The 23409-nt window shown below is 34.6% G+C and overlaps 1 protein-coding gene and 1 non-coding gene across 2 annotated transcripts; one reads left to right on the top strand and one right to left on the bottom strand.

The window, feature by feature from the left end:
• Positions 1-171: 171 nt before the first annotated feature.
• LOC128187299 (rotatin-like) lies at positions 172-23376 on the bottom strand. The gene is made up of 45 exons (XM_052857635.1): positions 23232-23376; positions 22795-22982; positions 22483-22672; positions 21908-22102; positions 21609-21693; positions 21144-21258; positions 20890-21034; positions 20520-20673; positions 18752-19028; positions 18109-18291; positions 17456-17668; positions 17098-17210; positions 16653-16779; positions 16246-16371; positions 15731-15847; positions 15457-15596; positions 15017-15185; positions 14709-14903; positions 14264-14384; positions 14024-14120; positions 13795-13848; positions 13459-13665; positions 13044-13265; positions 10009-10233; positions 9180-9251; positions 8840-8974; positions 8643-8718; positions 8395-8523; positions 8118-8237; positions 7748-8014; positions 7230-7413; positions 6756-6781; positions 6590-6665; positions 6205-6397; positions 5539-5762; positions 5173-5313; positions 4549-4713; positions 3982-4161; positions 3643-3818; positions 3025-3151; positions 2694-2905; positions 2273-2420; positions 1623-1745; positions 1377-1480; positions 172-518 (listed from the first exon to the last, which is right to left on the bottom strand). Exons 1-45 carry the CDS (start codon positions 23284-23286, stop codon positions 384-386), a joined length of 6726 nt encoding a protein of 2241 aa, XP_052713595.1. The 5' UTR covers positions 23287-23376; the 3' UTR covers positions 172-383.
• Trnat-ugu (transfer RNA threonine (anticodon UGU)) lies at positions 11230-11302 on the top strand. The gene has a single exon. It is a non-coding gene; the product is annotated as a tRNA-Thr (tRNA).
• Positions 23377-23409: the final 33 nt, after the last annotated feature.

Here is a 23409-nt window from a genome sequence, read left to right as displayed (position 1 = left end):
GAGAGTTCGCCGATAGTACTAACATACGGGTATCAAAATAACTACCGTTTTGGAACCCCTCTCAATTCAAAATATTTCCATGTAACACTGACTGTATTCGGGAATAATAAACCATTACTACACATGTTAAACTTTCCTTTTTTCGAATGAGATTGAAGATAAAAATTGTATGTGTCTTAATAATTATTTATTTAATTCATGTCAATATAGTTTTTATTACATACAAACATATCTACACATAAATAAAATATTTATCACAGTCAATCTTTAGATCTGAAAGTGTGTTCACTAGCTAAGCTCTGAACTACAAAAAATTTCCCTGTTTATAAGTCCTCCATGTTCAGCACTAAGATCTAATAACAATATATTTATCAATAATCTATTCATTCTGACACCGTTATTAACACAGACGTCAAATCTTGCACACATTTTTCTGGTGTTGATTGGAGATTGTTCAGGTTGGACAAGATTTCTTGCAGTTTTGGCAGCAAGTTGGCGTTCTTCATCATAACTTTGGCCTGAAATTTCAAAGGAAGCATTATTGTACCGTGTAACTTTCATATTATATTTGTAAAAAACACTTGCTTTGCAAAAACTTCAATTGTCCATAAATATCAAATATTATTATTACCTAATCAAAGGGATTTTGTTGTTTTATTACAAATTAAATATTTGCGTCTATTTTGAAGTGCCGGTCAATAGACTGCGATCTATTAGACCGCCGGTCAATAGACTTCGATCTATTGGACCGCCGGTCAATAGACTGTGATCTATTGGACCGGCAACGTATTTCAGAACGAGGGTATGTTAATGTTACATCCTTTCGATAGTTCTCAGGGAATGTATATTCCTTTACATAGACGCTGTTTTTAGTACTTGGTGAAACCAAATTCAATGCTATCAAAATGGAGTATCAAATAATCAACAGTTTTAAAGCCTCATATAAGGTAAAAGACTACATGGATTTAAAATCTAATGGGTTGAAGACTCCCCCTTCTTTGAGTAAACTAATATTAAATTGAGATGTTGTAATGCATGCAACAGGTTTTGTGCACGTAAAAGATGAAAAAAAAATCTTAGTATATTGCATAATGGCACGAAAACCATCTGCAATATGCAAATTATAAACCCCGAAAAGTAAAAAAGGAATTAGGTAATAAAACAATTATTTAATGCTTGAACAGTCAATAGACCAGAATTTTTTCCCTTGGTGCAGGGAACAGCTCAGTATGATCTATTGCCCTCGGCCGTTGGCCTCGGGCAATAGATCATACTGAGCTGTTCCCTGCACCTCGGGAAAAATATTCTGGTCTATTGACTGCTCAGGCATTAAATAATTGTATACTACTATTAAATAACATTCTCAGTGGATTTACCTTTTGGTTGTTAAAGACTAGCCCCAGGAGTGCTGATGCAGCAATTGTCTGGACCTTCCCAAAATCCTTGTCCAGACATGACAGCAGAAGAGGAAGTAGTTTGTCTACAATGCAAACAAACCTAAATTTACCCTAAAACACAAATTTTTTTTCTCTTTCATAAATTTTTCTGAAGACTTTCAATGTTTGTTCGTTTTGTCTCACTGATTTACCATTGGTTACGTTCATTTATGTTACAATAATTACCATTGGCAAGGAGCTTTGGTTTACTGCTGCAGTGACAGCACATGTTCCTGATGATCAGTACAGAGTACTCCAGGCCAGGTCCATTCCCACAGTCCACAAAGTCCAGCAACAGGTCCACCGAGTCTGAAACATTAAATCAAGCACATTCACAGCAATCATGCTCATCTAAAGAGTCTGGAACATTTAATCAACATTACTCACAAAATCTCTCTCTCTCTCTCTCTCTCTCTCTCTCTCTCTCTCATTGAAATTTTCAGGTGCTTTACATCATTACGCCATCTTATAATTCAAAGTCCGTATTTTCTTGTTTGTGTATAGACTACATAATTATATTTTACGTAATTATCAAGATAAAAAGTATTCGAGTTAGATTTGTTTGTTCTTGGACTCAGCATGAGCGGAAGGAAAAAAATCTCCTTCCCATCTCTCTCTCTCTCTCTCTCTCTCTCTCTCTCTCTCTCTCTCTCTCTCAAAATTCATTTCCATCAAACAGTCAAGCATATTTAAAATACAGACCAAATTCTATGTCGCATTTGCAGATAACTGTTTTGGGTGTTTCTTTCCATTAACATTTAAATCCAAATGCAGTCCAGATTGTATAGCCTAACAATGAGGATCGGATTAGACTGGGCAGTGTTTATTGTGGTTACCTCCTGTTTTGAGGATCATCTGCTGGCCCTCCGTGGAGAAGGACAGGTTAAGCATCAGCTCCAGCCAGTACACCTCCATCTTCTTCACCTGTTTACTCTTCTTTGTCTTTCTGGGATTCAACTCCAAAAACTCTCTAAAGAAATTACTCTTTAGAAAAGAAATAAATAACAAATTAGCATGTGAATCATATTTAATACATGTATATCAATAAAAAAAATCACATTTAGAATTTATCAGAATAAAAACTTTAAAATTCATTAATCTTTAAGTCCCATAACCAAAATAATGTATTTTCATTTCAAAACATTTTATTGCTAGTCTGGTTGTACTGGGAAACTCCATTTCCTAGTACCTTTGTACTGTACCTAAAATTAAATACTTGGTAAAGGATAACAAAACAAATTGCAAGAGCTGACTTACTTTAAACATGATATTTCTGCACTCTGAGGACAGTGCCAGGGTAGCCAACAGTCCATACAGAGCTTTCAGTAGTGGCTCCTTGATGTTGTCTCTGCCGGCCAGCTTCAGCAAGCAGTGGACCAAGGAGTTAGCCCCCAACTGCTGGGACGAAGATCTAGCATTTTGTGTGGTGGATGTTGAAGAAGGTGAGGTGTAAGCCAAAGAACTGGTGGCTGAAAAAAATATGTATGAATATGAAAGCTGCATGCTTTTCCTTAGAACATTTTCCTTCATTTCATTCTCTTTCATTGCCCAAAATCATGGTTCACAAAGACTACTGTGTTGTGTTTACCTGTCAAACATTTGGCTGCATAAGTGGACAATAATGAGACAGTTGAGAGCATTAACTGAGGTTCCATTTGACACCACGGCCATATCTTGTGGATGACAGTTGGCAGTCCAGAATGGTAGCATGCCATCTACAATAAATTATATCATTTATTTTTACATAAAGATTTGCAATTTAACGAGTATAATATGAAGAAAATAATGACAGCATATCATCATCTGATACTAAGTAATATAATAAAACTCTAAAGTTCAGCAATTGTTATCTTTAAAACCATTTTCTTCAAAAATGTTCTAGTCATATCCACAATAAACTTCATGTGACAATGCATTACTGGTACATCAAATTTTCTTACTGTTCACATGCCAGTGCATATTTTTAATCTAATGGGCTTTCCTAAAACAAATTAATACAGTAAAACACGCTTATAGCCAACACGCTAATTAAGAATTGATGCTTACAATGAAGTGATTTTCATTTCCTGTTACTTTTTTACATGTTGAAAACTTGACGGATATATAAAGAGTTACGCTTATAACGAAGTAAAATAGCCCGTCCCTGGGACTTCGTTATAAGTGTGTTTTACTGTATATTTTTTTAAAAGCATATATCAAACATTACCTTTGCATCTTCGTTCATAAAGAGGAGGTTCCTGAGCACATCCAGGGTGATGATGAGATCTGGCACCAGGGCGTCTTCCTTCTTCTTTGCCGCAGTCTTACCCAGCTGTAAGGCTTCCATATTTATCTTGGAATGCAACTGTTTGATATTTTCTATTGTGGTTTCTACAAAGCCCACTGCAAAGGGAGGATAAATATCATAAGCCCAATTCAAGTCCCATTATATGAGTAACAAGATTTACATTTTGTTAAACCAATATTTTGTTAAACTAAAATTTCTGATCATGATTTTTGGTACACAAAATTGATAAAATCAAACAAATATTTCTCAAAATCTTACTCTGCAGAGCAGTGCCCTTGGCCTTTTGGCTTACTGCCAGGAGGTTCCGTAGAGCGGCTGCTGAATGGAGTCTGTCCGTGTTCTTGTGATCAGTGGTCCGTATCACCGCCTGCTCATACACCGGCACCAGGGCCTTACACAGGTGACAACCAGCGCTAGTCTCTTCTTTATCCTCTTTACCTACAGCATATGAAAGATTTATTATAATACAAAGAATTACTGTTGATTCCTTATTTTACACAATATTTTCTGTGATTCCTTCATTTTGCAAGAAATCACAAGAGTGTATTATCGCAAACAGGATCCATTGATCTTAGTTTCATATAGTTCACATCTGTCAGAAAAATAACAGCAGTGAAGTGTGCTTCTCGCAATTTGATGCAAATATTAATTCCTTGCATTTCATTAGGAATCTATGGTACCGTAGACTATAAATACTATTTATAAATATTATTTCAACAAGAAAACTTGTAAGTCGTGTAAATATACATCAACATCATAGCACATGCACAAGGTCTTTGCTTTGAATGACTTAAAAAAAAATCTGTTCAGGATGTTGACCATTACCAAAGTCGGAGTCCAGGAGATCTGTGATGGTGCTGTTGGAGAGATCTAGTTGTCTCCCCTGAAGTTTGCCTTCTTCACTGAACAGTGCAGACAGGAACTGTAGACACTTAGAGAACAGATCATGGCCGTAGTCCAGCCTCCTTGTCAAGATGTTACACAGGTTGTCTGCAGCATGAATTTTAAATATTAATTATATCTACCAGGGTTGTCTCTAAGACCTGGGAGGCGGGGAATTCCCCCGCCTATGATGCCTTAATTACCCGGCTATTTTTGCATTTTATTAATTTAAACATAATGTAGCAATAAGCAAGACCCCCAGACCCCCCTTCTACTTTTTCATTTCCTCCTTCCTCCTTCTACTTCAATTTTTAGAGACACCCCTGATCTACTCACTTCCAGAACCCCCCCCCCCCCCCTTCAAAAAAAAATTTCCCAAACTATATGTACCAGTATTTTCCATTCAAAGACAACAGGAAAGTAGTAGAATCACTCCCCACAAGTACTAATATCTTATACTACAAATGCATAAATATAACTGCTATGATATTGAATTTGCAAATGTGTACTTGGATAACATTGCCAAATTGTGATAGAAACCACCATTATAAAACTTCACACACTCACCTGAGAAAGAGGTCCATATTTTGGGCAAACACTCTGTCACCACTGCTAGAGTTGATGCCCCTTGAAGTTGTAGGTTTGTGACAAAAAAAAACAGAACAGTTCCCCACAGTTCCTGTAGCTTAGACTCCACATCACAGGAACCTTTATATAAATTTATTATTAAATTCTTAGTCACTGTAATTTATAGTTGTTCACAAGCTTTTACTTTCAATCCATATATTGAAATTGATTTTCTTTAAAAAAAAAAAAAAAAAGATTTGAGTTTATAGATGACCTGAGGTTATTATCCTTAGTCACAAAATAAATGTAGAAACAAATTCTGTTACTTAAAAATTAAGAAGTTCCATCATGACAGTAAATGCATACCTTGGAATCTGATGGTCATCAGAGCCAGGGCAGACATGATGAAGTCCTTGTTAGCGAGGATGTCCTGTCTGGTGGGCGTGTCATACACGACGCAGGCCGTAAGCAGTGACATCACTGACGCATACATCTCCAGGAGGTCACCAAAGACAATCTCGTACTGGTCGTAGCTCACGTGTCCCTCCATCTCAAGCATATAGGCTTCCAGTAGGTTAGTGTCCACCATGCTATCAAAGTCAATCAAGGAGTTATTTACATCAATAATTGGTAAGGTAATGTACAATTAAGTTTTCCATTTGATTTACTGATGATACTCCTCTCTACATGCATATTTTATTGATTTGTGTGTACCAATCTTCAAGCATATTCATTTATTTAAAAATTTATTTTATCTTGCAAAGATATTTAGTTTAAAGATAAATGTGTCGGTACAAGAACACTAAACAATATACAGTCAAAGTTCTCATCTCAAACTAGATCAAAGTTTTCATCTCGAACTAGATGGGACTGTTTAAAACTTCAAAATATCTGAGCATTCAAGACATAGAAGGTGAAATACTTAAAAAATACATTTAAGTGGTTAGGACTTCAAAATTACTTTGACATATCCATTGTATTCGAGATATCAGTGTTCGAGATATCGAAGTGCAACTGTAATTATATTCTTACTTCATAAGGATCTGCACAAAAGAGTCCCGCTTCAAACAAGTGAATGTGTCTGCAGGTGCTATAACCACCAGATTGCGTAAAAGTTGTGATATGGAAGCCACCAAGGAGGGTGTTGCTACACTGATGATGTCACTTCCTCCCTCTCCTGCCATCAGTGTGCTCCCAGAGCTGTCCGCTACCTGCTGTACCACTCCTACACATACACAAACACATTACACATGTATTACAGGTGTAACAGGTGTGTGGGGAAACTTTACAGAACACACGTAAATCCACTCTCAAAATTTACAAAAGCTTTCTACTACCAACATTGCATAGTCAAAATGTAAGAACATTAAAAAAAGGTTTCCTGCTCCCAAATCTCAATCTTACTAGCAACACACACCTGTTTGGACATTTCTGATGCCAGTCTTTATTTTTCCTCTTGAATCTCCACCACCTCTACTCCACACTGGTTGACCCTTTAAAAGTAATTTTGAGAATTAACATCTCTGGTATACTCATGTACTTTACATGTATTCGAAAAATCAAAACAATTAAAAAAAACTTACCTGCTGACTCACAGATGTCAAATCAGCTGAAATGTAACAAATATAAATATGAGAGGCAAGAATGTGAATCCTTCTAATTTTGTAGATATATAATACAAAATTTACATAGTTTGGAAAAATACAGCATAATTTAGTTAACATACAATTTTCTTAAATTGACAAGTATAGATCATTGTCACATTCTTACTTATGAAATTTTTAGATGACATTAACCAGATATTGCCCAACAAATTTAATATAATGTTACAGAAGGGAAAAAAAGCAACTGTTGGCCCTAAATTAATCTCAAAAGGGGGAATAACATTTTATTACTCATGAGAAAGTCAACTAACAGATTAATTAATTCTATCCCCTATAAAATATGACTTTACGTACCAGTACAAGTAATCGTTCAATATAACTTGAAATTAATTCATCATATATTCTTAATATGAACTTGACTTTTCAATCTCTCATCTTCTTAGTTAGGTTTACCTGAAGTAGACATAGTGGATTCTGAGCTAGCAGACGACAGATGAGGGGAAATCATCAATTCAGTGGCAGAGATTTGCTGAATGGTCGGCTGAGCATAGAAGTTAGTGAACACGACAAGCATTTCCTGGTAGAAATGGCTGTGGTGTAGCAAGGCCATGAGGGCAGTTAATCCGACCAGAGACACCTGCAAATTTCAATAACATGTACGATATATATAAATTACACTGAAAATATATAATAACTTAAAAAAAAGATAAAAAATATTATTCATAATGTATTTTTGATGATGTTACATACCGGTATGTATATGTACAATCTCACAATTAAAAATCTGATTTAAAAATTCTCATGAGATTAATTCTTTTAAGCTACATGTATGGTAGGTATTCATACATCTAGAATTTGTCAACAATATGATGAAATCTTCCTATATTTATCTGATTTAACACTTCTTATAACAAATAGAATGAATCATCTTTTCATGTTAGTTAGTTAGTTAGGGGTGGGGCCACACTGACCTTGGACTCAGTATCAGCTACCACCGGTCCCTGCCACACATTCTCCTCTAACTCGACACTGCCGCAGGGCATCGGTTGCGATGTCATGTTTACCAACAGTAAAGCCGCCTGCTGTCTGACCATACTGCATTCTGATTGGTCGAGAAGAATACTAAAAGCCACTCCCCAGACTCCGCCCGGAATGTGGACACAGTGAGAGGTCAGCACTGTTCGTCCACTCTCTGTTAAGGTCAAGGCCACTCCAATACCAAGTCCAGCTACTCTCACCTTAAAAACACAGAGAAATATGAGAATCCATTGACAATTTTCTTTGGTAATTTTTCTTTTTCAAAAACTTATATGAAGACACGCAGATAGAGACTTCCGATACCTCAGGATCCCGGTAGGACCACAAAGTTAATAACCAGTCCAAGCCCTGGTGTTCCTCCACTTCTGCACTGTTCTGTCCGTCAGCCCTCTGCTGTACATATATCCACTGCTCGGCCCATTTCTGTTAAATATTTTGAAAAAAACATTAAAACATCATTAATGCTATTCTCTTTATACTGTGAGTTGAGATTTGTTCATGTATATCCCTTCACACATATTTTTTTTCTTCAGAAAAACTTCACTTTTTAATTTAAATTTAAACCAGTTTTAAGACAGACCTTATTTTCTGCAGTAGTTGACATTTCATATGCTAAATGCCTCAGACACATGGTGGCTGCCTTAGTGACACCTTTTCCCATGTATGACATTGAGGTCCCTCCTCGGCCAATATGAAAGGCAGACACAACCTGTTCAAACCAGATTCAACATTCATGATTACTTGCATATACATTAACATTATATTTAGGCAGGAAGGAAGGAACAAATTCTTTGAATTAAGGACCAATCATATATGAGTGCTGCTTACCTCGAGGAGACAGGCCAGAAGCTGACTACACAGTGCCTCTCCCCCAAGTTCTGTACTCTCAGAGCTCCAACCAGGTCTGAAATATCAATTCAAACACCAGTAAAATACAAAGACCTTCTACCAACACAAGACAAAAAGAATTCCCTGCAACATTCTGATAGCAGATGGACTAGAATGTTGATCTACAGGATATGTACCTGGCAGTGACATGCATAAGACACTGCAGTGTTCCCTCCAATGAGGCCAGGTTGTAGAAGTGAGGAGCATCAGTTACGTTGAGGCGCTGTAACAGCTGATGACAGAGGTCCCCACGCAGCTGTTGGAACTTAAGTCTGTGAAAAATTTGTTTGAAAAACAAATTGACATAATTGTAAAAGCTTCAGAACAGTATTGTTTTCATCATCAATCTAATTTACTGCACCGGAATTAAAAAAGGTCATAAGAAATTTAGAGTTTACAAATACATAGTGAGGTTTGTAATTAACAGATAACTTATTAATTTTTTCTACAGAAATCAATAGTTTACAGACATCTTACCTTCTACAGAGGACATAGGGAAGTTTACAGTTGTAGGTCGAGATAAAAGAAAGCAGTTCTTTGTCCAAGGTTCTAAAAAAATGGTAAACACACACAATCATCATACATTACCAATTTCAAAACACTGCTATATTTAGAATTTCTCTGCAAACTGTTAACATAATCAAAGTACTGAAGTACTGAAAGCCGGGCTCTTTTGGTGTGTCTTTATGCATATTGTGTAGTAAAGACTGAAAATATATATATATATATATATCTCTTTCTCTCTCTCTCTCTCATGCTTTTAATGTCGGCAAAGCATCAGAGAGCGACCAAATTTTGTAAGCGGCTATAAACAAAAAATAAGTCTGTCTAGTAGAAGTTAAAAAGTTCAACAGTTGCTGCCTTGAATTTTGCAACAAGCATTATATATTCAATCCCCGTTTCTTCATCATGCAGCAAAGTAGTTCATGGAAATTCATGCGCATTGTATGTGTCCAAAATGCATAGTAATGTTTTAAAAACACGTTATTAATAAGAAAACTAAAAAAAAAAGACAATTCATTCGAAATTTAAAAAAAGACACAAAATGCCAACACTTTTGACAAAACGTGGCTCTTTGTGTAACTATTTGGTATAGCGGAAGCTTTACCTTGACGCTGTTTGGTTTTTTGTTTATTTGTGCTATTTATAGTAACATTGCTGATTGGCCTGCCTATAGCCAGGACTCTGCTTTCAGCAGAGCCCGGCTAAAAATCAGGAACTTTCAAAATTGAAACTACATCGACATATCATCCCTAAAACAAGGTACATACCCTGAAGAAATATTCTATTCAATTCAATATCTCACCTTTTGATGTTGACATTTTCAGGAACGTCTCGGGTTTCCCCCCTAACTGAGGTCCTATGAGACAGGCCAATCAGAGGTCCCGATGGTTGATATAGGACCTCACCCAGGGCCTGCAAGGTGCCCTCAGTCACCTCACCTGACAGCCTCAGGGCCATACTGATGAATCGAAGGACCTCCTGAAGGAGTGATTCATCATCAGGCATTGATGGGTGTACCTTCAGAAACCTATTAGAAAAAAAAAAATGGAAATCTTTGATATTCAGATTTACTGAAAATCTTTGGCATAAATGTACTACAGTTGAGAATGTAGAAAGAATTTTTTTAACTACTCTAGGCCGACAGTAATACTAAGTCCAAAATCATATACTTGTATTGAAAAATGAGATTGTATTTACCCAGGCTGTGTACTGGTATTTGAAAGTCATGGAGTTAGTCATGAACTTCAATATCAGTTAACACAAATTGTCAATTTGGCCAGCAAATATGAAGTACTATATGTTCTATTCATTGACATATTTCTTCAATTTGAAATCTTTACATAATAAAACATGTACACCATTCATTGATTCACTGACTGATAATTATAAAGCAAATAACAGGATCTTCATTTTAAACAATTTCTGCTTTTTTGAAATCCTTTAAGTAAATAATAATCTAATCATCTTTTTTTTCAAATCATGCATTGAACAAAGTTGTATTTTCCCCCTTTTTTGGTTAATTTTTTTGGGTCAACATTCTTTCCATTTCAGTAAGACTATAGCAATAGTCCTAAAATTTTATGCTTTCAAATAACCACTTTTTCCTTTTTTTTTTTTTATATTACTTTTTTTTTTTTTTTTAGGGATGGGGGTAGGCCCTAGCTTTCAAAATTTATCTATTTTTTAAGTTTGCGTTTAGTTATATTTTATAGGCCTAATATATTCAAGTAAGAAAAAAAATCTGCAGTTTCAGTTTTCAGTAACATAATTTAAATGGACCACGTATTAACTTCCACACCGCGATTAATTCTGTTAGAGTTGTCTCCCGTAACCTTGACCTTGGCAACGTGTAAACACTCCATAAAATATGAGGAAAAAAATAATTGTGGTCAAACTTTTTTGAGAATGTGAATGGCATTGGAATATATTATACCAATGTACTGAATTTTTTTTAGAATTAGAAGAAAATAAAAAGTCAACTTATGTAAGTTTTATAATCAAATATTTTGCTCTCCCATTCATCGCCTCCATAGCTCAGTGGTTAGAGCACTGGTCTTGTAAACCAGGGGTCGGGAGTTCGATCCTCCCTGGGGGCTGTCTGGGGAATATTATATTTTTTATTTTTTTTTTCAATCAACATTAAACACTAGCTTTACCCTTCTAATTATAACCAAGAATTTAATTTGTCAAGAGATTGATTTTTAATATAAAATACCCCGGTATTCGTTGTGACATTTTGTTCTGTTGACCCACCTACAATAAAAAGGTACTGGGTACATAAGTTTTTTCAGAAATCTTAGTTGAATTTCTTTCAAAACATGTATCAGTTTGTTTAACATCAATGTCACACCCCCCCTCCCCCCCCCAAAAAAAAAATAAATAAATAAAAAAATAAAAATTAAAAAACCAAAACCAAAACACACAAAAAAAAAACCCAAAAATTTCAGTTTATCAAAAGGAAAATTTACTGATATATCAAATAACTTTTTACATAAAACCTTTGTTGAAAATCTATATTTACTTGATTAAAATTCCTGTATGTATTCAGCTTTTCATAATTTCTTTTTTCAAAACTCATTTTCTTGTTTTTTGGGTTTACAGAATTCGCCTCGCATGGCTTACATCTGTACTCTTAATCAACTTATAATCTATCATTTATCAATTTTCTCATTAAGTCATAAACTGCAGCAATAAGTACCTGACTATCACCAAACAGTCAGTAATATCATCAATAAGACATGCCTGTTTGTTTTTCAGTATTTCGATTTTCCTACCATAAATAAACCAGTACTATACAATTCTTAAAATGCACTTATTTTAAAAACTGTCTATGTTACTAGAAGCTACTGATTTGCTTTTTGTGTAACATTGTCATAAACCCCCCCCCCAAAAAAATATTATCTCATATTTCATGATTGCAGCATGGACACCAAATCATAATTTAGTATTTTCATCATGTTAATTAAATTAAAATATTTCCTCAAATGTTTCTAAATAAATACCATAATATTTTCCCCTAAAAATATTTTTGCTTACCCAAGCACTTATATAAACATCATCCAACATATTTCAAATATAATATACCTTTACTCCGTCCTTTATTTGAAATATAACAAACACAATTTTGTGACATAACTACTTAAACTACATAAGTTCCTTCAATGTGACTTGTACAATTAGTGAAACTACTGTGGAATCATTTTTATTGGTGGGGGTAAATGTTCGTGGACAGCCAACATTATCCTGGTTCATGGGGACGTAATTTTGTTGGTAGCAAGTTCTTGATAATTTTATATTTATTATTGATGCTTGAATATATGTTTGTGGGGATCTAAATTCATAGGCAAAGGTTACCTACGAAACCCACGAACATTAGTCCCCCACATGGAATGGAAGAAAAAAGAATTTATCTTGTATGAACTACTTGATTCCTTATTTTACGAAAGTACTTGATCCCTTTACTACGACATTTTATATCAATTACGAGAATATAAAATAGCAAGCACTATACTTCTGTTTAGTTTTACGGTAATTATATTGGTCATAACTGTCAGAAAAAAACAATAACAAGTTGTTGAAACCTGTAATGAATGCTTATCAGGATTTTACACAAATGTAAATTCCTTGCATTTACATGTACAGTAATTAGGAATCTAAAGTATTCAACAAATCCTTAGGAGCACTAACATAGCTCAGGCCTATGATACTGTATTCTTAGATGCTGTTTAATTGATCATGTATTGTATAGCCATGATGAAAATTTAACTGTCTATAATAGATTTGTAAGAAAATTTCTAATTAAATTAAATCTTCATTTTTTCTGTGATTAAACCTTACCTGCCAATGCTGGACAGCCACTCTTGACCGAACATGACCTCTGACCCTTCATAACCATAAGAGTTGACGAGATAACTGAGGAGCTGACCGAGCGCTGCACTCACGGCATTGTGGGACGTGGCGTTAGACACACTGTACAGAGTCTGCTTTATCCCCTCTGCTAAATGACTACACTGTACGATTTTCCTCTCTATAAAGCTCAGCTGCAATCTTGGAGAAAATCTGAAAGATAAACAAGTTAAATGTAAATGAAAAAAGTTGAAAGTAAGATCAAATTCTAGAGGACTATTTTGACAATTTTGAATAATCTAAAAGTAGTTAAATATATGAATTTGAAAATAAAATTATTCCATCTCATAATTCTTCAGTTGTTTAAATTGCCAGAACTCTTGCTATTCTTCAAAAATAAACTTACTCTGTCATCTTGTCTTTTTGACTGCTATTTTTGCTCTGAGCCAAATGTTTCAATAGTTTTTCCATCCCTCCATGCCAAGCCACGTTCCAAGAGATTCGTAGCATTTCCAGCGGTCTGTCTGTCTGTACAGGGTCAGGATCTAGGGGTAGTTCCACCGTGTGGGGACTGTTGTCATGGTGACAAGCTGGGCGGAATGGGAGGCGGCACCTGGAATATATTCATGTAAATCGTCAGCAGTATATCATACAGGCAAAATGGAAACTTGCCGTAACAGCTTGCTTTGCCTTAAAAGAATCTTTAGCATGTTTCACTGCTATTTAAAATACATGTACCTACCTTTTCCTCAGTACACTGGGTATGGAGAAATGAACAACAGGAACTGTTCCTCCACTGAAAAATAACATTTTTTAAAATTACTCTATATTCAAAACTTTCATGACTAAAAAAAAATGTTAACAAAAATTTATTCATTATCTAAATATATTACAATATATCTACTATCTACATAATAAATTTACCAGTTATCATCAATCTACCGGTAATTGAATTTTATTTCTCTTCTTACCCAAGATCAAACTTGGCCACTTCATCAAATAGCAATAATATCAGAATATGAGCAACTTCATAGCATGTTCTCTCATCTCTCTGGTGCAGGAAAGCAACTGAAATCGGAAACAAAATCAACTTGACAAAGACATTTAGGAATTCAAGTTAATCAATGAAATGAAGTTCTCAAGTAACTACATGTAGATTACCAAATCTCAAAGGATGCATAGGAGTAATGTGAAGATATTTGAAATATTACCTCTAAGTAGTACGAGATAAACTTCCTGATCTCGAGCGAGTCTGTGTCTCAGTTTGTAATCAAAGTGAACTAGGGGTCTCAGGATAGCTGCACAGGCAGGGAGGTAGTGTATGTATTCACTCTGTAAGCAAAACAAGTGTTTCGGGTTATTACTGGTAAACCTGCTAGAAGATTATGATACAGATGTGAAGTGTAGAAGAGTTAAGATGACAGAAAATCTGTATCATATGCCCAGCCTGAACAGTTTCAGGTTCTGTTTTCCCAATTCCTTTTTAACATAACTACGGTAATAAAAATTCAAATTCTCAATTTTAATGTAAACAAATAATTATTTGCTACATTGGTAAAACAATGCATGCGGTTGTCAAGCACTGGAGTACATCAGAGAACATCTGTTTTTCCTGTTCTTTTGACAACTGATTAGAAAGCACACACTATTTTTTACCTGAGCGTCATCGTTTCTGACCAGACCCAGCTTCAGGTGTTTGAGGACAGTTTCCACCCCTCCTTCCGCTTTGAACGGGGCGTGTAGATTGTGATCCTGTAAGATGATTGCCAGCTGGTCCACTGCCGACTTCTTCACTGAGGGGTCCACGGATGAGGAGCTAAAGATTTCATATACCTTTCTCATTCCATCAATCTACAAGAATAAAAAAGAATTATCAAACAAGTACTTTGAGTCTCAATTAAATATCACATTTATTTTAGCTATTTTTGTACAAGTTATTAGAATATAAACATCAAAACTTTAACCTGAAATACAGATCTTCCTAAATCTTCATCTAGAGACCTCTGCATGTCCACAATGAAAATGCTGGTTAAGTTTGTGACGTCCAAAGAGGCAAATATTGGCAACTTCTCATTGCTGTTTTGTTCATTGGACAGAAACCAAGCCAACCGCTTCAAGGCCTCAGCTCTTGCTCTGTAATGCAAAATTAAAATGTTAATTCTATCATGAATGGATAAAAAACTTTTTATCTGCTCTATAAAGAGGCTACTGTGTTGATTGTTGTTAAATATTTATATTTTGCCCTTCCCATTATACATACCACCTTCATTGTTCACATCTTTGTACTTGCATACCATCTAACTGGCTAAATTAATCACACAATTTTACCAGAAAGAAATGTAGAGTTTGATTCTGTGTAAACAATTTTACTATGTTTTCTTTCTGAGATGGTCCCTTGGTTTACCTGACATCTGTAGAAAACATCATTCTGAGACAGCCCCTCAGCTTCTCTAAGTACACTAGTCCTCCCTCGGCCTGGACCTCTGTAGGATCAGTCAGTGACAGGAGGGTGGATCCAAGCTTTGTCCCCATATCAACATATGTCTGCAATGTTTCATCATATTATTTCTGTAATAACTGTACATGTATTCAAAAACTGAAAAAGATGCTAATTTGTGCCTTGAGATCATAATGCTACCAATCATTTCTTCCAAACTAATCTGACTCAGACTGCCTACCTCTAAAACAGGAAGTGACCTCATCAAAGCATTGAGGACCTCCTTCCATAGATCCTCTGTCATCAACAGCTGACCGTCCAGGATGTGGCAGATGACATCAGAGGCTGTCTGGCTCACCTATGTTACACAACAGTTGTTATTTGTTTCATTTAGACAGCATGAAAGGTACATAACAATACAATAATCAGAATCTATTAACAATGTGTAACAAGGCAATCACAAAGTTACACTTGTTAACCAATACTGTTAGCAGATTTGAGTCTTCTGGGAGAATATTTTGCTAGAACATAAAAGCCTCATTGTCATTAACATTTCTTGTTGCAAACCAGTCATTCAATGTCTCTAATGATTGATTAATATAAACTTCTTATGATTGATTAATATAAACTTCAACTTCGTTGCAAAAGTTCACTGCTGCAAACAAGTTTATCACAAGCCTAATATAAAAATAAAGTTGATTTACAGTATTATCCACAGATTATGTTTGCTATACCAGAGCAAGGCCAATCACTCACCTTGGGATTAGAGTCATTCAACCCAAACACAATGATTTCATACATAATGTCGGAACTGAACAGAAAGCGGGACAGATAGCAGGCTCTAGAGCTGGGGTCTGCTGCCTCGTTCACATTGAGGGAGCCCTGAAAAAGAGGAAGACTATAAGGATGATCCACCATGAATCTACACAAGCTTGTGCAATGATGGTATCCACAAACAAGTATACATTGATAAAAGGGCAGTATTCTTTTGGTGTACATGTTTCAAAGCCTTCTTGATTTTTATCAAATTGATCTATGAACAGTGCACAGTATAAACACTTATTACAATTCTTAACCAACACCTCTAAAATCCTTGACAAATTGTGCGCCAGTGTAGTACATTTATTCTGAATTGACAAAAGATCTTGACACAGCAAACTAACCTTGACAACTTGTTTGATGGTGCTGTAGGTCTGCTCTTTAACCTCAGGCAGTGGATGAGACAGAAACCTCAGCAGGACCTCCACACACTTGTTCTGAAGGGCCTTGTCTTGGGAAGTTCTGGCACAACTAACAAACAACGTCAGGTTTAGAAAAAGAAAGTACCAAAAACCAGAATGATGAGTACAACACTCAACAAATGAGTAAACTCCATACAGGAAGAAGAATTACCAGTAATCTGAATCATACTGACAAAGGTGTACCAGGTACACTGTGTGGAAATCCAATAAATATGTTGCATTCTGATTCATAAATCTGTTTCCAAAAGATTTTACACAAGATTCTTTGTCCTTAAAGCTTTGAACATTAAATGTAATTCATATTTATAGCAATAGGTTGACAACATACAACATTAAGCATGGAAAAGGGACATTTCATGATACATACATGGAGGATGAGAGTTTGACAAATTCTGACACCAGTGGAAGATGGAGGTGGTAAGGCAGGCTCTGGATTGAAGCTTCTGCCATGTCAATCAACTCACTGCTTCCTTTGTAGGCCTGTCACACACAAAAAAAATCAAGTTAATTATAAAAAACATGTTAGTTTCCCATACAAACAAATGCACAGATTTCTTCACAAAAAAGTTTGTGTTCTCATATTTTAAACCATCTACATGTAAATGCAGATTTTCTTTAGGATGTCAGGATGTTCTATAAATTTTCTAATAACTTAAAAGTGAAAATTGTATATTTTAATACATGTCCTCAACCTACAATGTAGATATGACAGGTTTTTAACTGACCTCCTCCTGACAAAGCATCAGGAACTGACATGATTTCTGGACAGACTGGGATATCTTGGCCGTGTCCACAAACAGGGTGTACTTGTCTGGACTCAGATTCTGTATGTAGGCCAGGACTGTGATCTGGATGTCTGGGTAACTGTAAGCCAGCGCTTCATCAAAGATCACCAACTCCATAGACTTAACCAGAGTTGCTGGCAAGAGTTTTCTCCCCTTCATGAAAAAAAAGCCATCATAATATATCCCTATTCCTTAAACAACGACAAACATGTAATATACAATTTTAAAAATATGTGTCTTAGGGCTGTCTTTTTTCCATCTTATGAAAAGATTTGTGATTTTCAAAAGAAAAAGAAAACCAGGGCTGCGTTTTACAAAAGAACTTACGACTTACGACCAAATTAACAGATGCTAATTGATAACAAACTAATCAGTGTTTCAATTTAGTGCCGTTAAAACATTATTATAGAAATCAAAATAGTTGTAAATTAACGTTTTTTTCATAAATTTTGTTTATGAAAGATCCATCAATGAGACTAAAGATATTTACGACTTTGTCGTAAGTTCTTTTGTAAAACGCAGCCCAGTTCAGTTAAGTTAATATTTGGGCTTCCATGTCGAATAATTTTGATTTAAATAAAAAATATTGTTACCTGCTGTACTGGAACTAATTGCTTCAGCAGTCTGGAGGTGAATCCTGTGACTCCTATGAACGCCAATCTGTGTTGTATAACGTCGCCCTTGTCCTTCTCTGGATTCCCGCGGCTTACCTCCCCATGGTGATGATAGTTTATCACATCACCTAAAGCCTCAAATGTTGCTGATAATCTCTCAGCCTAAAACAGCAAAAAGGATATAAATAAAATTCTGATATCAAACCTTTGAATCATTCTTTGTTTCTAAAAATAAAATGATTTACAATACAGATAGTCTTCTCTGAGCGACCACAGATTGAAATATGACCGGTATTAGAGGTAAAACTTTTATTATTTCTATGAATAAGTGGTCATTATGTGCACATGCACTGAATGCAGCATATTCAGAAAGGATAAACAGTAATTGTATTTTCTGTAGAAGCAGACATTGTCATGAGCAGATTAAAAATTTATTGACTCATGTTATAAAATTTTTTCCTTGGGATTAATTTAATTTCAAAATTTACCAAACACAACATATCACTAAAACAAAAATTTAATTGAAGTGATTTAATTATGTTGACAAAAGTTGACAACAAAACAAATGAAATTAAACCCCTGACAAATATTCCTGCTTTTACAGTATATACCCAATTCTTACAATTTCTCTTGCTCTTGACGACCCATCTTGCCAGATCTCCATGGTAACAATGCTGGTGAGGATTTCCAGCACCTGGTTGAGGAGATACATGAGCTGTGTGACCACGCCCTCAGCTCCTGTCTTGAGGAGGGGGACTGCCTTCTCCAGGACCAGGGAGCAGTACTGGGGGAGGGTAATCTGCATGCTCTGTAAGGATCTCATGTCGTCAATGTCCGTCTCCTCTGGATTTGTCACATCAGGTCCAATACTGACACTGGAGTTGCGGGAATTGGCAGAACTATCAAATGTAGAAAATCAAAACTTCAAAATCTTTAAAATAACACTTCTACTTTTGTTGAGACAATTTTGTTTATTTTTTAGTAATTACTGTTGCTATCCTTTATGTCAATAATATTTGTTATGCAATACTTCCTATAATGTCAAAGAAAAAGTTGAAATTTTTTCCTTTTTGAAAATGTTATCCAAAATCACATGTAAGTGCCAAAAAATAAAATATTATGTCTCTTATTTTTGTTTAATTGGTGAATAGAATTAATATTATAAAAATGGTTTACACTAACTAGTGATCTATTTGACTGTAATGGGAATTTTCTTAGCTTAGAAATACTAAATAACATGAAAGTGAATACAAATTTTATTGAATATGCAGGTCTAAAAAAAGCTGTAAAAAAACACATAGATAATACAGATATGAGCAAAGAACATGGACCTAAAATTCCAAACTCTATTTATCTTTTTTATAGGAATACAAAAGGATGTAAGGAAATGTATAACATTTTAATTGAAAATAAAAAAGAACCGATAACATCATCAATTAGATGGAGAGATCTTGGAGAAAATTTCACCGATTTAGAATGGAATAGAATCTACTGTCTCTGTTTTAAAGCGGTCCAAGAAAGTAAACTCAACTGGCTTCAATATCAAATTTTACATAGAATTATACCTACAAATTATTATCTGCACAAGTTGAAATTAATTGATTCTCCCTTATGTAGCTTCTGTAAAACAAATATTGAAACAATTGATCATCTGTTTTATGAATGTTTCTATGTAAAAGAACTATGGTGTAATATTGAAGAATGGTTTTTAAATCAATTTGATATTTCCATAGTTTTTGATAGGAAATCTGTTTTATTTGGTAAATTTCTAAAACAAAGCATCTATAAAATGTATAATTTAATATTGATGGTTATTAAATGGTATATTTTTGCTACCAAATATAACAAAAACCCTCATCTAAGTTTTGAATTAGTAAAACAAATAATAAAAAACAGGATTCTGCTTGAAAAATATATGCTATTGAAAAACTGTAGATACTCAGATTATGAAAACCACTGGCAAACAATTTGTGAGAAATTATAACAAGTTTTATGACATCTGTGATTGCTTAAACTATTCTTTCTTTTTTTAAAATTATATTGACTTGAACAAATATATTGATAATGTACCCCCCCCCCCTTTTTTTCTTTTGTATTTTTGTATCTTCTTCTGTATCTCTCCCTTTTTCTCTTTTCATTTACTGCTATCATCTATTTATTTATTTTTTTCTTCAAAAAAACACGTTTTTACACTACACAGCTAATATGTTTTCTTTAGATTAATAAGTTATTACAATATGTAGAATCTTGAAATGTATGAAATATGTCTGAAATATGTGTGTATGTGGATTTATGTGTAAACAAAAATAAAAAAATTAAAAAAAAAAAAAAAAAAAAAAAAAAAAAAATAAAAATGATTTAGACTTCACTATTTTTAAAATTTGATTTACCTGACTGAGGAAGAGGAGTCAACTTCCCGCCCATCTCCTCGGGGGCGAGTGTCTCCCCACCCTGCCAGTGGACTGTGACTGTCGGTCCTCCCTGACTGGTTAGACAGTATGCTCGGGGAGTTGGAGAAAGGTGAAGAGGAAGACGAACTAAAATCTTTAATAATTATTATATCACTGGTAACTAACAGAATTTAAAAGAACATGTATGTTGTAAAATATTCTGAGAATTTATCTTACTATACATTAGTCATTGGTATAAGTTACAACTTTTCTGAGAAAAAGGCTTTTAACGAAAATAATACATATGTATACAGTTCAATGTACATGAAAAATGGATTGTTTTTATTTGCTACTGTCAGAGTATTCATACCTTGCTTTGACGTGAACAACGATGGGTCTTGATAATATCTTAACCTTGACCTCAAAGCAGAGGTCAGGTCACCAAGGGTTTTGGCTGCATGGATAGTCAAGTGGGTGTTAACATCTGGAACTGCTCCCAGAAGCCCTAGCAGATTCTGTAATGTAAAAAACTTAAGCTCCATTTGCTGTTGCTAATCTTTTTCATAATAAGCAAATGCACATGTATTGTATTTCACTCTTTTGATTGTCAGATGTATCACTTACCCGAACAATATTAGGTCTTTGTAAAAATATCTCTGCAGGAAAATCTTGAAATACCACATCACTTAGAAATTCACAGGAACTAGCCAAAAGATGGGACTCTCTACTTTGTAAGGAACTGCAAATTGTTTATTAACATTATATAATTTAAGAACAATTCTAAAATGATCATTAATAGTCATAGTGGTCTACATCTTCTTCCTTACATACACGTAGAATATAAAATTCACAATTTTTTTCTGATAGAGGTACATGTATAGCCTTTTCCCATTATTTCACACACTTGTGAGATATGCGTTTCTTTGAACATATTTTAACAAAATATTGTATAATATTGAAAATGTCTGATTTTTGCAAATGCACTATATTGTAGGCGAAATAATGAGAAAAGACACTATACCTCTTGGTCACAGTATATTGTTTCCTCTTTGAAATACAGTATGTAAGAAAATATTCCACAATACTTACGAGTTTGTTGACTGAATAACATGTCTGTCTGTGGAAGTCAAAGCTAACCAAGGGAAGGTGGTTGCAAGGAAAGTATTAGACACACCTGCATGTACAAAACAATAAAAACTGATAGCTAAAAAAAACCCCTAAAATGTAGTTATTATTCACTATAGAAATGTATAATAATATACATAAGAAATTTTTGTTTACATTTTTCAACATTTTTACATAAGAAAAAAAAATTATTTAAAGTACAGTGCAAGCCTTTGAATCTGTTCTTGAATAAGTACTATTATCCAAGCTAAGGCAAGCTTTACCATCATTGTTCTCCCTTTGTTGTTCTTGCAGTAGATAAACTTTGTCTTTGAAGTAGCCATCAGAATTCTCCCTCCCTGTGATTATGTGTGGGGGATCCATAAATTCCTGAGGTGGTAGCGTTGAGACAGATGTAAGCGATGGAGCCACTTCAGAGGCCCCATCACTAGCAGTAAGTGCTCCTCCTGCTTCTGAAACTATAAAACATATTTACATGTATTGCTTGTAAAATAACTTGAAGTAACTCATAAAACTTTTTTGTAATCTTTATTTTCATTTATCTGTGACACTAAAAAAATCAAAGTTCAAACATTTAATGGTGGATCCATTTTCCCACAAATAATGACATAGTGCAACAAGATCAATACTCAAAAATTCTTTCATCAATGATGATAATTTTGCAAAACTTGGACAATTTATGAAAATAAGCCTCCATGAATTCAAATCATTTCAAAGGACATTGTTCACGATAAAAACTCAGTATACCATGCACTTTTGTTTTTTATGGACTAACCAAATTGTTTTACTGCAGGCTAAACTTTAAGGTGCCTTGAAAACAACTTTAAAATGTACATGCCTGTGCTGAACCCCCTCCTCTGATAAGTACAGGTAGGACTAAGGGTTTCATCTGCCACCTCTGGCAATCTCATAGTGTTTTCAAGGATTTGATCAACTATGGGTTGCAAAGACTTTGGAACATCTGATCGTAACTGGCTCAGAAATTCAATTGCTCCAATGTCTTGGAGAATTTGAGCAGCAGAAGAATGCTTTAAAAAAATGCAAATGTAGATATTTTACGATAACAAATAACTTTAAACAGGCTTATAATTTATTTAATAAATATATATATATAGATAATGGTGTTTTTAAACAATCATTTTTTATTTACCTTTGATAATCTCAAAAGAAGATGAAGCACATCTCCTTGCTTTGAGGGATTCGGAAAATTAAACCACTCAATGAGTCTAATCATGAGATGGCGCTCATTGACCAGGTCTGAGTCACATACTAAATTATGCTCCAACTTTGAGAGAAGATTTTCAAGACTTCTTACTCTAATTTCCTCCAAGTTATGGCCTTATAAAAATAAGAATATCCACATAAAAAAAATGGATTAAAATGAACAAATCATGGAATCATTGTATTTCAATTTTCTATATAACTATATGCATTTTTAGAAACAATTAATGGGGATAACATGGTAATATCTACGATCATCCCAGAGAATTATTTGATTACTATACTAAATATCAACATCAAGAACTTGCATGTGTAAATTTTGCAAATAAAGATTTGCAAATGTCACAAATAAAAAACTTTCCGCACCTAATTTTTTGAAAATTCCCTGAAAATTTATGTCTTGTCTTGTTTGCACAGCCATCTTTGTTTTCGCTGTGGCATGCAAAACATTAATTTTTTCTCATCATCCCCCAGGTCCAAACTTGTTTCAAAACATCCGCCTAATTTTTATCTCCAGTGGCAAAAGAGTTCAACAACGGAACAT

The sequence above is a fragment of the Crassostrea angulata genome, chromosome 6, assembly GCF_025612915.1.
Source record: "Crassostrea angulata isolate pt1a10 chromosome 6, ASM2561291v2, whole genome shotgun sequence".
Classification (NCBI taxonomy): Eukaryota; Metazoa; Mollusca; class Bivalvia; order Ostreida; family Ostreidae; genus Magallana; species Magallana angulata.
The sequence above is the reverse complement of the archived record's forward strand: the minus strand, read 5'-3'. Positions and strand labels throughout refer to the sequence as shown.

What these genes read in the sequence shown, in the direction of transcription:
- LOC128187299 (XM_052857635.1), bottom strand. Translation starts at nt 23,286, where the DNA reads ATGGCTGTGCAAACAAGACAAGACATAAATTTTCAGGGAATTTTCAAA. An exon ending in GAGGAGGGGGTTCAGCACAG is followed by an intron (nt 22,103 to 22,482) that starts GCATGTACATTT and finishes TATGTTTTATAG; the next exon opens with TTTCAGAAGCAGGAGGAGCA. An exon ending in GTTATTCAGTCAACAAACTC is followed by an intron (nt 21,259 to 21,608) that starts GTAAGTATTGTG and finishes AACAATTTGCAG; the next exon opens with TTCCTTACAAAGTAGAGAGT.